At 37.1% G+C, this 14,384-nt stretch overlaps 3 protein-coding genes across 4 annotated transcripts; 1 reads left to right on the top strand and 2 right to left on the bottom strand.

The window, feature by feature from the left end:
• The first annotated feature begins 95 nt into the window (after positions 1-95).
• LOC100245604 (membrane-anchored ubiquitin-fold protein 3) lies at positions 96-3,614 on the top strand. The gene is made up of 4 exons (XM_002284172.5): positions 96-387; positions 473-629; positions 1,633-1,803; positions 3,223-3,614. The coding sequence occupies exons 2-4, from the start codon at positions 503-505 to the stop codon at positions 3,276-3,278; spliced, it is 354 nt and encodes a 117-aa protein (XP_002284208.1). The 5' UTR covers positions 96-387; positions 473-502; the 3' UTR covers positions 3,279-3,614.
• A 594-nt stretch (positions 3,615-4,208) lies between these two features.
• Positions 4,209-8,558, bottom strand: LOC100250737 (glutamate-1-semialdehyde 2,1-aminomutase, chloroplastic-like). The gene is made up of 3 exons (XM_002284164.5): positions 8,112-8,558; positions 6,078-6,251; positions 4,209-5,626 (listed from the first exon to the last, which is right to left on the bottom strand). The coding sequence occupies exons 1-3, from the start codon at positions 8,289-8,291 to the stop codon at positions 4,559-4,561; spliced, it is 1,422 nt and encodes a 473-aa protein (XP_002284200.1). The 5' UTR covers positions 8,292-8,558; the 3' UTR covers positions 4,209-4,558.
• A 2,757-nt stretch (positions 8,559-11,315) lies between these two features.
• Positions 11,316-14,081, bottom strand: LOC100261037 (protein TAPETUM DETERMINANT 1). Of its 2 annotated transcripts, XM_019226379.2 has the most exons (5): positions 13,894-14,081; positions 13,518-13,574; positions 12,912-13,180; positions 12,589-12,675; positions 11,316-12,010 (listed from the first exon to the last, which is right to left on the bottom strand). In XM_019226379.2, exons 3-5 carry the CDS (start codon positions 12,994-12,996, stop codon positions 11,676-11,678), a joined length of 507 nt encoding a protein of 168 aa, XP_019081924.1. In that variant the 5' UTR covers positions 12,997-13,180; positions 13,518-13,574; positions 13,894-14,081; the 3' UTR covers positions 11,316-11,675. The 2 variants fall into 2 exon arrangements, with proteins under 2 accessions (XP_019081924.1, XP_002280540.1); XM_002280504.4 differs by lacking the exon at positions 13,518-13,574.
• Positions 14,082-14,384: the final 303 nt, after the last annotated feature.

The following is a 14,384-nucleotide window of genomic DNA, read 5'->3' on the forward strand; positions in this document are numbered from 1 at the left end:
CGTCGGATCGACAACACTCTTCTTATTCTCAACTTCCCTGTTAAACGACGTCGTTTGTTTAGACTAAACACGACGTCGTTTATTTAAACTAAGTACGACGTCGTATTAGAGAGGCTCATCCCCATTCGGCTCACCAACTCCATCTAAACAAAAGGAAAAGGGAAGAAAAAGTCATGGAATTATGGGGCAGTGATGCCGTCACGATCGGGTACAGCTACAGATCTCCCAAAACGGCGTCGTCTGTGGAGGAGTATCACTGAGTTTACTTGATTCATTAGATATTGTATATATATTATTAAAAACCCAAGAGAAAAAAGGCTACAAGCACTTGAAATTTTGAATCGGTGGTTGCTACAGATCTACACCATTTTGAGCGATTCATTCAAGGTCTCTGCTACTGGTTTGGTTTAATTTCTTAATAATTTTTTTTTTATTTTGATTTTTTCTGATTGGTCGATTTGTACAAATACAGGGGAGTTGCGGGTTTAATTATTGTTAATTGATGAGTTCGGATTTGGTTGATATAAAGTTTAGGCTGTACGATGGATCTGATGTTGGACCCTTTCGGTACTCATCCACCTCCACGGTCGATATGCTCAAGGAGAGAGTTGTCTCTGATTGGCCGAAAGGTACTGGTTTGTACTGTTTTCCATTTCTGTTTGTTAATTCAGTTGTAAGAGTTTCAAAATTGGTTGTTGATGAAATTGGGAACTGACCCATGAGATTTTCATTAAGGCAGCTGCCGAATTTCACTGCTGATTTCCAAATTATGAGGTTTCGGGTTGTTGATTGAGAAAGCCATTTCTATTGAACTCCAAAATGGAATATAGGGATAGTAATTTTCATTTGTGTGTTGTTTCCTATAATGCCCTTTTCTTTGAGCAAAACAATGGATTTGGGTTGGGGGAGGGAAGGAGAGGACTGAGTATGAATGTTCACAAATATCCATTGAGGGGACGAGCATATATGTCAAGCTTTGTTTCAATAAGCATATTGGAGAACTCTTGTCAGTAAAGTTATTCCTTACATGTGACTTTATTGGTTTCCTTTGGGAGGAAGCCTTTATAGGGCTTGAATATATTGCTGAATGTTAATTTTCTTGTCCTTTTTATGACAATTCTCCTGGAAGATGAGATATTATTTGTGCTTGTCAGCCTCAGTTTGGATGAAGTTGTTCTGTTATTGGGTAATGGATAATATAAATTCAAGTTTTGAGCCCTGCGGAGTTTGTGCAGGTTTCCTTGTTGCCTGCTATGAAATAATGTTCCAAGTATCTTTGACATACATGGTTCAACAATAATCAGCAGAGAACAAATATAATTTATGGCATTTGAATCCCAACTACTGAATTGTATTTCCTAGCCGGTAACCAATTTGGTGTTTTCTTTTTTCATCAAAAGTTTGATGGTTTTTGATAGTTCAGTTTGAGATCCCTAGCATTCAAGATCGATGCTTATTGATGAATGGTTTGATTTGTAATTATTTGGATTTTAATATGAAACTTGTTGGGAAGAAGGTACAGGAAAGACATGGACTGAATCAGCCTTTTTTTTGTTTCCACTTGGAGGATATTTTCTCTTTTCTTTCTGTTTTCAATGTGATTTTCTTATATGTTCTTTCTATCTTTCTTAGGTAAAACCATTATACCGAAGGCTGCAAATGAAGTTAAACTGATTAGTTCTGGTAAAATTTTGGAAAATGACAAGACTGTTGGTCAGTGTAGAATACCCTTTGGTGAACTTGCAGGAGGGGTTCTTGTAATGCACGTTGTTGTACAACCATCTCTAGCAAAAACAAAGACAGGTATGTTCCATGTTGATTTAGGACTATTCTGTTCCATATAAGGATGGCTTGTAACAGTGGATTTGAAGCTTAGTTTGATGGTTGTGTGTGCACTTTATGCTGTTGTGAAAAATTTCTTAACCTGAACTTTGGAATTGCATTTAGTAGCAACTTTTACTTGCTGATGATTGGACCCATTTTGTAACTTGCAATATCTGATTTCTAGGTGGAGGATTTTTTCATATCAATAGACTAATTGATTCTAGTTTGGGTAGTATTTTGCTATCGGCTTGCATGGCATTCCTCTATTATTATAAAGAAGATTGCAAAATGTCTGTTTGAGCTTTTTGACTGTTATAGGGAAGTTAGTATAGTAAGACTAATGACTCAAAATGGGCTCAGTAATCTAGTTGTTAGGCAGTTTTCTTTACTTCCTTTTTTTGTCTCTTGTACTTCTCTTTTATCAATATGGTTTGTTATGAGAAGAAACGGGCATAAATTTTTGAAATAGGTTGGCTGACCTTAGATAGAGAAGTGAATTCAAAATTAAAGTCAGGCCACTGCAGGCCCTAGTCCAAGAAAATAGGATTATCGAGCTTATTGCCTCTAGTCCTTCCTAAAGTAGAAAATGCTAAGAACTGTTCCATTAATGGAAAATCATATTAATAGTAGGTGATTCTCAATTTGTTTTTTCATTTTCTTTCTTGGATATTCCCCAGGCATGGAGGGTGGAATTGTCCAGTGGTGGGATATGATTGGACAATAACATCGATGGCATCTGAAAAAACTTTTTATTTTTCTTGTTATGGGTCAAGCAGTAATTTTCTTGGGTGAGATTCCTTTACTTTCATCCTGATCTGAAAGAAAGGGTTTCTCCTTTTTGAAGTAAGATCTAACTACATTCCGAAAGTCAGCAACATGAAATAGGGTTCCCACATTAAATAATCAACTCTTTTGGTCTGAAAATCACTGAGGATATTATTGGTGAACATTTATGCCTTTCTGTGCTTCTTTTTTTGGTGAGTAGAAGTTTGAGGTTTGTATCAAAAATACCATTACTAGCATGCGTCACATGCATATTCCATTAGGATGTTTCACCTGCCTCTTAGTTTGTAAGCCAGCTTCTTATTTTGGCCAGCCAAGAAAATTACAACCCGGCTATATCAGAAGGTTGCTATTTATCTTAAGTTTGCAATAAGTGATTGCTGATATGATGATAAATAATCCTGGTTGATCCTTCTATCTTACACAAACATCACAGTTCACACCCATCAGCATCATTACAGCTTTTGACATTCATGTTATGAGATTTACTTTAGTGCAATATCACTGCAAATGTGTTTTCATCTGTAACAATGCAAATGTATACTCATTAGTATTCTTTAGGTTGGGTTCTAATATATGATGCTTTTTTTTGTGTGCATTTCTTTTTCTGAGCAGAAAAGAAGATTGATAAGTCACCCAAGAAAGTTGTCTGCTCATGTTCCATATTATGAAAGCTAACATGCAGGAACCCAGAAGTTGATCACCCTGGTTTCAACATTTTTAGCTGCAGAAACGTCCATCCACCATTATTTGGTGTTAGTCACTGCAGCATTCATGTGTACAAGTGCAGTGTGGATGATGTGTTTATATAATATCAGTGTTGTTCATGGAATCTAGTGGCGCATTGGTTTTTCTATCAATAGAGTCTCAATTTCGTTCTTTTTTTCTTGTTTCCTAAATAGCATGAAAAATGTGTAGCAGCAATCTGAAGCTGTATAGACCCTTTAATGTAAAGACAAAAACAACAATCAGATTTCAATGAGAAAGAACTTCTGCGTTCATGATGAGTTATTTGTTCTTGGGTTTTAAGTGGCTAGAGCAGCTGGGAGTAAGAAGCAGCTATTAATGGCATATACTGCTCTCTTCTCAAATGCCAGAATACCTGGTGTCTCCTGTAAGCTTTTTAATAATTCATCGTATCAATCACCTCTAGCATGCTTGATTTGCAGATTCTGCAAATTGATAAATTGTAGGCCAACAGACACACACCAGGCTATGAGCATATGACCTTCTGGCACAGCTCCCATTAGCTTTGGGTTTCTTTTCCATGATATCATTCATTGTTTTGCGAGTTTTCTAAGAAACAATTGTAAACATGACGTAGACTTGGTAAAACTTTTGCATTGTATCTTTCCAAAGATAAATTGAGGATCCATTCCCAGATAAAATTTTATTTTAATAATTGAGAACTATTTTTAAGATTAATTAAATCATGATTCAAAAATTGGCATCGAAGTTGAAAATGGGCTTGAGCCACAAAGGGCGTCATGTTAGAGAAGGATTCGTTAAGGTGTGTCACAATATCTCACTCTTAAATCCAAAGATGAGTCACCTAAACGATGGTTATACGGAATGAAATACAAGACTTGACTTCCTCTCACTGTACATCAATCGATTTGGTCCATTAATTATTTGAATCCATAAACAAACAGTCCAATAGAGAAAAAAGAAATTAGACGAGATTCCTTGTTGTCAGGCCATAGGAAGAGCTCTAAGAGGGGAAAAGGAGTAGGGATGTGCTCTCCACGATTATTTAGAGTACATGATACAATACATCCGTCAAGACAAACAAAAAGGCTTAAATAAGCCATTATCACAACAGAAAGAGACCATACAAAAAATCCGTTCCATTTAGCCTACAAAAAGAACAACCATTCCATTTAGCCTACAAAAAGAACAATCAAGGGAAGGAGTAAAAGGTCCAAAACTAACTGCAACAGAGCTCAGTGCTCTAAATTTTCCGGAAAACCTTCTCAGCTGCTGCTATCGTTTGTTGGATATCTTCAGGCGTATGTGCCAAGCTAGTAAACCCAGCCTCAAACTGGGAAGGTGCAAAGTAAACACCTTCCTCCAGCATTCCCCTAAAAAACCTTGCAAATTTTGCTGTATCACTATTCTTTGCATCCCCAAAGTTGTAAACAGGTCCCTCTGTGAAGAAAAACCCAAACATCCCACTAATATATCCACCACATATGGCATGCCCAGCCTTTTTTCCAGCATCCAAAATGCCCTGAATAAGTTCACCAGTGATTTTATCCAAGTATTCGTATGATCCTGGCTCCTTCAACCGCTTTAGTGTTTGGATGCCTGCTGTCATTGCCAATGGGTTCCCACTCAAGGTTCCTGCCTGGTACATTGGGCCTGCTGGTGCCACCAACTCCATGATCTCCCTCCTTCCTCCATATGCACCAACAGGCAGGCCACCACCAATGATCTTTCCAAGTGTTGTTATATCAGGTGTAATGCCAAAGTATTCCTGGGCACCACCATAAGATATGCGGAAACCTGTCATAACTTCATCAAAGACAAGGAGAGCACCATTTTCTTTGGTGATTTCTTGGAGAGCATTCAGGAAGTCAGGTTTGGGAGCTATGAAGCCAGAGTTTCCAACAACAGGTTCAAGGATGACTGCTGCAATCTCTCCTTTATTCGCCTCGAAGAGTTTTTCCACAGTTGATAAGTCATTGAAGGGTGATGTTAGAGTTTCAAAGGTGGCTGCCCTGGGAACACCAGGTGAGTCAGGTAGCCCCAGGGTTGCAACTCCACTGCCTGCCTTGACAAGGAATGGATCAGCATGGCCATGGTAGCAACCCTCAAACTTTATGATTTTCTCCTTGCCAGTGAAGGCACGGGCTAGGCGGAGCATGCCCATGCATGCTTCAGTACCCGAGTTAACAAAGCGAACCATCTCTATGCTTGGAACAGCAGATATAACCATCTCGGCCAGAATATTCTCCAGAAGACAAGGGGCACCAAAGCTTGTTCCTTTCTTCATTGTTTCAGCCAAGGCTGCCAGTACCTGCAGGTAAAGGTTAGTCCAGGACAATCCGGATAAACTGGTAACTTAAAGCATAATTCATCACCCAAGTGTGTAAGAACCCCAAGACACATGGAGAATGAGACAAGGGTTGCTTCCACCAAGAGGGGCTTCATTCAGTGATTGACTCAGCAAAATATGGCAACAATAATCCTTAGAATTATTTTCTTCTCTGTGGTTAGTAAAAATGGCTTGCTGGCCAAGACATTGTCTATTTCAAGCAAAGAGATCTCTCTCTTAAATAAAGCATCCTAGATGAAACCATGTCGAGTCATATAGCAACAGATGTTCTTTGCACTACTACAATTATGAAGGGAATTCTTCAAACATAGAATGCCACCACTGACTTGTGTTATCAAGATATCCCATATACAACATTTATAGATATTCCATGGTAAATTTGAATTAAGAAAACAGGGAAAAGGAATGGAACCTCATCATCAGCATGACCAATGATTGCTGGCCCCCATGAACCAACGTAGTCAATGTATTCATTGCCATCTATGTCCCACATGTGAGAGCCCTTGACAGAATCAAACAAAATAGGCTGTCCACCAACTGATTTGAAGGCACGAACAGGTGAATTCACACCACCAGGCATCAACTCCTGCCAATGGTCTCAAGTGAGTTCATAATCAAAGAATTTTCAAACAAATAATGCCATTAAGCACCAGTACAAGAATAAGTTACATCGAAGATGTTCTTCAGAACATCTAAACATCAATAATTTTGGAAGGACGGCGACCCAATGCCAAACAAAACTCTGGATCATTCTTGTCACCATGTCATCGTGGGTATTGAGTGTTTTAGAAACTGTGAAACTCAATTGAAGTTCCTATGCTACACTCTGATAAAACCGCTACCCTGTGTATTGGGGAAAATCTCATACTTAATGAAGCACCATTTCTCTATATATCCGTGACCTATAGAGCAGCTTTAGAAACTTAAACATTGAGGTCCCAATGCCAACCTCTGGATCAATATCCCTAATAATGTTCATAGAGTTTTTGCTGCAACTCACTTATCAAAGAAAAAAAAAGAGTTTTTGCTGCAACTCCACACATCAAATTGCATACTTTAACAAGAAAACATTTCATGCATTCATCAGGAAATGCTCAAGAAAGATCATGAAGAACAAAATCTGAAAAAAGATAGAGACCTAGAGTTTAATCATCTGATACTGAATCTTTAGTGGCAGTTAGAGAGTTAATTTTTTTTTTCTTCTAGATATAGACACATATATACAACCCATCAGACCTCAATGTGCAAGATAACTCCTTAGCCTAGCCATTCTGCTCAGTGAAAGACACACTGTAACAAGAAAGTACAGGATCTATAGAAGTTTTAGCACATTATTTTTTTAATTCAGTGAAAAAACCACTTCAAGAATAATAGCTTACTAAGCAGAGGTCACAATATTAAAGGCAATCAGGATCAGCTACGTTGAAGACACTTCTAATTATCACTAACAGGTACATTAGGCATGTGTTGACACAACATGCACATCTATGCATCTTAGCACCTGTCTAGAGTACTTTCAAATGAACCCATCTTTGTTTACTTGCAAAATGTTCAGAAATATTTGTGTATAGTTTCATATCTCACTGTCCTAGTAGACTTCAATGAAATTACACATTCAGCAAGCCCATGTGTCCCCGCCTGCCCCCGTCCCTCCCCTCCTAGCCTTCTTGGGTTAGATTCACAAAAGAATTCATTGACTGGTATTTGGTTCCTCCGCCCGACAAGAGGAACATCTCATTTATGGATCCCAGTAAACAAGGTGTCCGCTAAATAATTTTTATTCACGAGTCACAGTTGAAGCACTGAAATTAATTATCAGATTGAAACTTAAATTCAAACTAATACCTTTTCCCAATTCAAAACTCCCAACACTCAACCATTTAGCCACTTCCTAGTGGAACTATTCCTAACCATAAAACTAGTTCATAATGCTAAAGGGAAACATCACCCAGTAACTCACTAACCAAAATTCAAATTCCATTTTCTCAAGTTAACATATTGCTCCTATTCAGGCTATAACAAGACCCAATTTCTGTTTCTCTCATCGGCTACATATATTTCAGATTTCACCATATATTTATCATTATTATTTTTTTGTTGACAATGCATCCATCAAGCAAAAACCGGCGGAATTGGAAATGGCCGTCCAATCCCATACCGTATAATACCACCTGAACTGACATCAAACATTTGTTGGTGAAATCATATGAATTTGCAACTAAAAAAATTAAACAAAACCCACAATCTTATCTCAACTGCAACCACCAACACGAACTCAACCACATCGGTATCTGCATTACCCCAGATCAAATCATTCGCAAATAGAAGAAATTAGATGACCCCGTAAATACCCACAAATACACCCAACAGCCCAATTAACCGACCAGGCCACAAAGAATTGGGAAAATTTTAGCAGAAAAGAGGGGAAGGAGAATCGCAATCATACCTTAGCGATTTCGAAGGCCTCTTCAGATTTTCGAAGAGTGAAACTCTTCTTCTTCTCATCAACTGAAACTGCCATTTTGACGGAAGAAGAAGAGACATGGCGGCGATGAGATGAAGAAGAGGATCTGTGAGAGAGCCTTGATGGGCATGAGAGAGCCACTCCTCCAGATACGCTCGCCATTATCTTCCTCCCCTCTGCGCTCTCAAACCAACAAGATAAGAGAAACCTCTATTTGCTGTATTTGCTTTAGCAGCTCCTGTGAGAAAGTGTGGATAAACCCCTTTGTTCTGCTTTTCCCCCTTGGAAGCCACTTGTTTTTATAGGCTGTCTACATGAGTAATGGTCCTCCATTTTTAAGTGTAATAAAAGTTTATGGATTTATACTCAAACCCTGCCCATTTGGGTGAGCGGCGACCCAACGGGACGGGACGGGTTAGGGTAGGATTGGATGGGTACCCGAAACACCCAAATATCAAATATAAAGCTTTTATAAAAGTAATATTTTTATAATTTTCACATTATTTTTTAAAGAAAATTCCTCAAAAAATGTGAAAATTGTTATTAAGATTAAAAGGAGCTTTTGCTTTTCCACACCCACAGGGTTTAATATGATATGAAAATTACTATTTAATACTTTATCTTGCAATTTCTTTTATTTCAAAAAGCAAATTGACTAAGCTATTAAAAAAATGGGAAGTAACACCTACTCTCAATTCTATAGGGCAAAATTCATTTCCTCTTCTACAAGGCACTGCCTTTCAAGACCCAACCAAAAGTTTGACCCGGAATGGGTGCATTCAGATTCCGGTGGTTGGCCAAAAATATATATATATTATTACTAAAAAATAGAAAGTAAAAAAAAGAAAAGGCCAGCACGGTGATGAGGCGTCTTTGATGATCGAATTAAAAATGGTTTTATATTTTTTAGAATAAAGGATGTTCTTTTTAAAATGTCAAAAAACAGGTTTGATAATTTTCTTTTAATTAAAAGTAGTTTTTTAAAACAAATTGTTTTTTACAACAAATCTATGTTGTTTTCATTTTTTTTTAAATATTTTTAATTAAAATATAATTTAAAACGTAAAAAGACATTTTAATCATTTTTATATTATAAGCGTAGTATAACAAATTGAAAAATAATTAAGATTTAAAAAAAAACATTTTTAATAACTATTTTTTTTAATATAATTGTTTCCAAAATATTGTCAAACAAACTGGAGATTCGCGGATGTTAGGTAAACCAATTTAATAACTTAATTTAAGTTATTAAGTAAATTAAATATATTTAGTAAAATAACTTAATGTTATGATTTAAAGTAAAAAAAATAATTTTAAATAATAAGTAAAGATAATTAATTTATTTTTTAATTTATATTTTCATTTTATTTTTTTTTACCTTCATTTATCCTAATTACATCAAGTATTTCTTTTGTTACTCTATGATTTCTATTATTACTCAATCTTATTTATTTTAATTATAATTTATAAAAATAAATATATTAAATTGATAATTTATAATAAATTTTAAGTTAATTTTATCAAAGAACTTTAATATTTTAAAAAAATTAAATCAATAATTTAAATATAATTTAATTTAAATTAAATTTAAATAATTAAATAATAAGTATTAGGTTTTAGAGCATGTTTATAAGTGGTTTTAGGAAGTGTTTTTATTATTTTTAACACTTAAATTTTTTTATATTTCAAACGTAAAAAATGTTAAAAATACTTCTTAGAATTACTACCAAACCCACTTTTAATAACAACCCCTTACTATTCCAATTTTTTTAAAAAAAAATTACAAAAATAATGACTTTTATCTTCATTACCCTTGCCAGCTTATACCGGTTGAAGACAAGAAGGTGAAAATGGAAAGAGTATTCTAACTTTTCAAAGACAGCTTTTGGCAAATTCTTATCATATATAAAGTATGCAGTACTCCTCACCAGAAAGAGAGAAGAAGTAAGCAATAAGACATCGGAAGACGAAAATCTATATTATATTTGTTAAGTTTGGTGAGGGTAGGATACATTTTATCTTTCTTATATTAAAAAATAATCGAAAAATTTTCAAGCTAAAAATAAAAATTACCTTTTATTTTTAAATATTATCATCAAAATCAGAAAATCTTTATTATTTGACTTAATAAAAAAACTTTAATACTTATTTTTAAAAAAAATAAAAAGTAGAAATATTTTGGTCATCTTCTGCGTCCTAGTCATATATTTTTATATCGGGATTATTTCTTTTATTAATAATGCTTTTTAGAAGTGTGACTTAGATGACAATAATGGATTGTCACTAAATATTTGGAAATCAAGACTTTCAGTTGGCTTTATTTAGAAGGGCTTAATTGATTGAATTGGGAATCAAATGATTTCGTCTCCACTCCAGCGTAACACAAAATTGCATGCAAATGTCCGATTTATCACAAAATAAGGAGCGATTCATTTATGAGGCCGATGGACAAAATTATTTGAGAAATCCACTTGGCATATTAATAGCCTTACCTCAAAATAAATACGTCCTATATGTACTCATAGTTTTCTGAAAATCATACATTCATAAAAGAAGAAAAAAATGGAAGGACATTTTTCGCATTTGAAACTGCACTTCCCATTTTGTCCGTAGCATGTTAACACGGGGGGAGGAAGGCCGTAAGGTCAGTAATGTAATTTGGGAGGAGGTCCACTCGATGGTGGATACTTCTAGGCGGTTCAGAAGAGAGCGGCGCTGGAAAGATTTGATGAAGGGAACTTAGGGAAGATATGAACCGCACACGCGCCACGGGGGTTTTGCCGGTTTGATGGTGAGTGAGCTTACCAGCTACTAACGCTAGCGCTGCATTAGCTATGAAAGCAACTCATCGTCCATCACTGAAATGACCTCCATGATTAATGCTGAACCCATATATGTACATATATATATATATATATATATATTATATAGACGGGTGTTTCAGCTAATTCTTGGCTAATGAGCCCTTGTCCTTGTCAGCGCCACACGTACTCTTCCTGCCCACTTTCTCTTTCTTTTACTTCACTACTTTTTGGCTTTGCAGCCACCTAGCTAGTGGGCTAGTCACAAGTCAGGCAAATGGGAATAATAAAATAGTAAATAAAAAATGATAATGGCGAATTTGAGGATGTTATTTAATCAACCGACGATGAGAGGGATAACTGAAAGCTTGAAGAAAAGAAGAGGTTATCAGAAGCAAGAATCATCTCTCAGATGTATTCAATTCATCAAGAAGAACAAACTAAGAAAGCAAAGAACATTCCTCTAATCACAGTTAGAAACTCGCGTTGCTGGCAGACGTACAAGAAGCAAGCAGTATATATACAAACACCCAAAAATTGAAATCATCACCCTGGAATGGAAGTTTTACAATGTGTGAGTATGTGGAACCATCCCCAGCTCAAAAAATGCGTAAAAGGCAAAGAAGAAAGAGAAACGAACTATATAAAGCAAAAGCAGAGCCGGAAGACAAAAAAGGAGGAGCAAGTCCTGCTTCGAGTTCTTTATATGGTTGTCGTTTATTGCATGGAGGTGTGGTTATTAATATCAGCAGACAACGGAGGAGACAGAGAGTGGGTAAGGAAAGGTGTTGGCGTACTGAAACGACAGTGTTCCACCGTTGGTGAGGGGTCTGCCGTCGTTGACGAGGCAGTCGTCGTAGCGGAGGCGCTTGAAGATTCGAGGGTTGATGAGGCGAGCGGAGCTGAACCATCCGCAGCTGAGGTGGATGCCGGAGATGTCACAGCCGGTGAAGCACACGTTCATGATCTCAACGGTGTAGGTGGGTATGCCGCTAGGGAGTGGAGACGTGGGGCCCTGGTTGATCACTATATCAGCCTTGGAACATTTCTCTCCCCATATTCGGTTCGGTTCCACCAGCGCTACAGAAAGCATGTCAAGACAAACAAACAACAGAAAAGGCAAAAAGGTGAGGCCACGTATTCAGAATTCCACAGTACACAGCATGCAATTGCAGTCACACGCATAAACCTTACGCTGAGTAATAAGTTACTAACGATGGCCACCACCATCACCACCAAAGGAATGAGCGTACGCGTCTCCAGACAAAATACACTTTTTTGTCTGGAGGTGCTAATATGCGCAGTGAGGCAAATAAAGCATCCGGATGAAGAGCGGGGCCGGTGCATGTTAGAATCATTGGTAACCAAAAAGTAGACGTGCGCCATCTCCCACAACAGAGCCGTACGCATCTGGAGCAGGACGGTAGGGTCGTGGGTGTGGGAGAAAAGGGAGTGTTGATTAGCAAATAAAGTGAGGCAAAAGGGCGGAGGATTGGGGGTGGACTCAGACTCGAAGTCGAAGAAAACAGGGACGCGGTAACACAGTCATATCAGTAGAGATTCTACAAATCTCCGCGTTAACACAACCCGAAAAGAGAGATATGAAGATAAAAGACAATTGCAATTGCAGGGTACGACGATGGGTTTTGGTCTCTTACCACGATGAAGAAGCTTGCGATGAGGGACAGAGAGAGTGATGTATCCCATCAGCCTTGACTTCTCGGAACCATTGCCGTGTTGCAAAGCTGAGTGAACAAAAGAAAGAAAAATGAATATTAAGTTAATAACATAGTGGAGAGCTGAGGACAATAAGAAATCAATATGGAGAACATCATGTCGCAGAAAGAGAGGCCATGGATAAGCAAAAAGGTGGGCTGAAGCGCAATAATGGGAAATAGTAAAATAATGAGGACCTTTTTCTTTTATTTTTGAGAAAAAGGAAACAATGAAGGTGGAGAATCTGGGATGTACATAGACAAACCTGTATGAGACGCAAGCAGAAGCACCAGAAAGAACAGGAATGTAGCCGCAACTACAGAGAATGGCCGATTGGAGAAAGCTCTCATCCTTGAGAAGAAACACAAAAAATTGCTGGTGAATCTAGCTTTTGCAAGCGAAATGAAAAACAGACACCCTTGTTGATATTGTGAGCTTGAGTTTCAGAACCCTAAACCGCCATAGAAAGAGGCACGGTGAGAGCTCAGCGCAGAAAAGAAGTGATGGAGATGGTCTAGTCTCGATTACCAAGATCTGCAACACAAAAGGAGTATATATATCACATCATCTGAATAAATCAGTCAAAGAACAACCGTCAATATGACGAACCGGTTACGATTTGACTTCATGTTCTTAACTCACCACTCACGAGCTATTCTTAACCTAAAATAAGCGCATCAACAAAACGAAGAACACCTTGTAAAGAAGCACAACCAAGGAAAAAAAACTCCAAAAAGTGAAGCAGTGTTCAAATTCCCAATCAACAAATCAGAACTGGGAAGTCTTACATTTTCCATGAAAAAAAAAAAAACAAAACAAAAGGAGGAAAACAAATCTTAAGTTCCCAATCAAAAGCAAACGTTTGGGATACCTTTATACACATTCCGGGAAAATCGTAGACGTCTAGTTTTGCAAAGAAACCAAAGCGCTGTATCAAAAGTGGGGTTTCTTGAGAATCGAGAAAAGTTGCTGTAATTAAAAAGGAAACTAACACATTTTCCTGGAAAATAAAGGGCCTCGAGAGAAAGCACAAGAAATGGAAAAGCGGAAGCGGAATTTACTGCGACAGAGCAGTCGACAAAACAGAGAGTACAGTACATAGGGCGAGCTTGCATTAGGCCAGTGCAATCTCAGATTTGAAGACAAAAATGGCAGAAAGATCGCGAAAGCCAGAAATGACAAAACAGAAAAAGCTCAGAAAAAAGTCGATTAACAAAATATTCATCTGCATACTAATGAGATCAAACCTTTGACGCCCGAAGTGAAAGAAGATCGAAGAATCAGAGAAGAGAGAAACAGTGAATGATCTAGAGCGGGAGAAAGATAACGTTTATAGAGAGAGAAGATTAGGGTTTCAGGGTCTTCGTTTTCTCTTTCCTGAGGCTGCAGTGGCTGAGTTAATACCAGTTGTTTTGAAGAGAATGTTTGGGGTCCGTGAGAGAGAAGGTTGGAAAAGTGGGGTATTTATAGCGGGAATTTAATATGGGTTTGAAGTCGAGGTTAACCATGGTTAAATTGCACGTGGCATTTTAACTCTTCCTGGTGGTTATGTTTTTGTACCCTGGCCCACCTCCATTTGACATTCCTCATCTCCTTTAACTTTTTGTTTGAAAAAAGAATAAAGAAATAAGAAAAAAATAGACATAAATATATATATATATATAAAACAGAAAAGATTATTCCATCCCTAATTTTCTTAATTTTTTTGTTTGAAAAAAATTAATATTTAACTTTTTGG

The sequence above is a fragment of the Vitis vinifera genome, chromosome 17 (genome assembly GCF_030704535.1).
Source record: "Vitis vinifera cultivar Pinot Noir 40024 chromosome 17, ASM3070453v1".
Classification (NCBI taxonomy): domain Eukaryota; kingdom Viridiplantae; phylum Streptophyta; class Magnoliopsida; order Vitales; family Vitaceae; genus Vitis; species Vitis vinifera.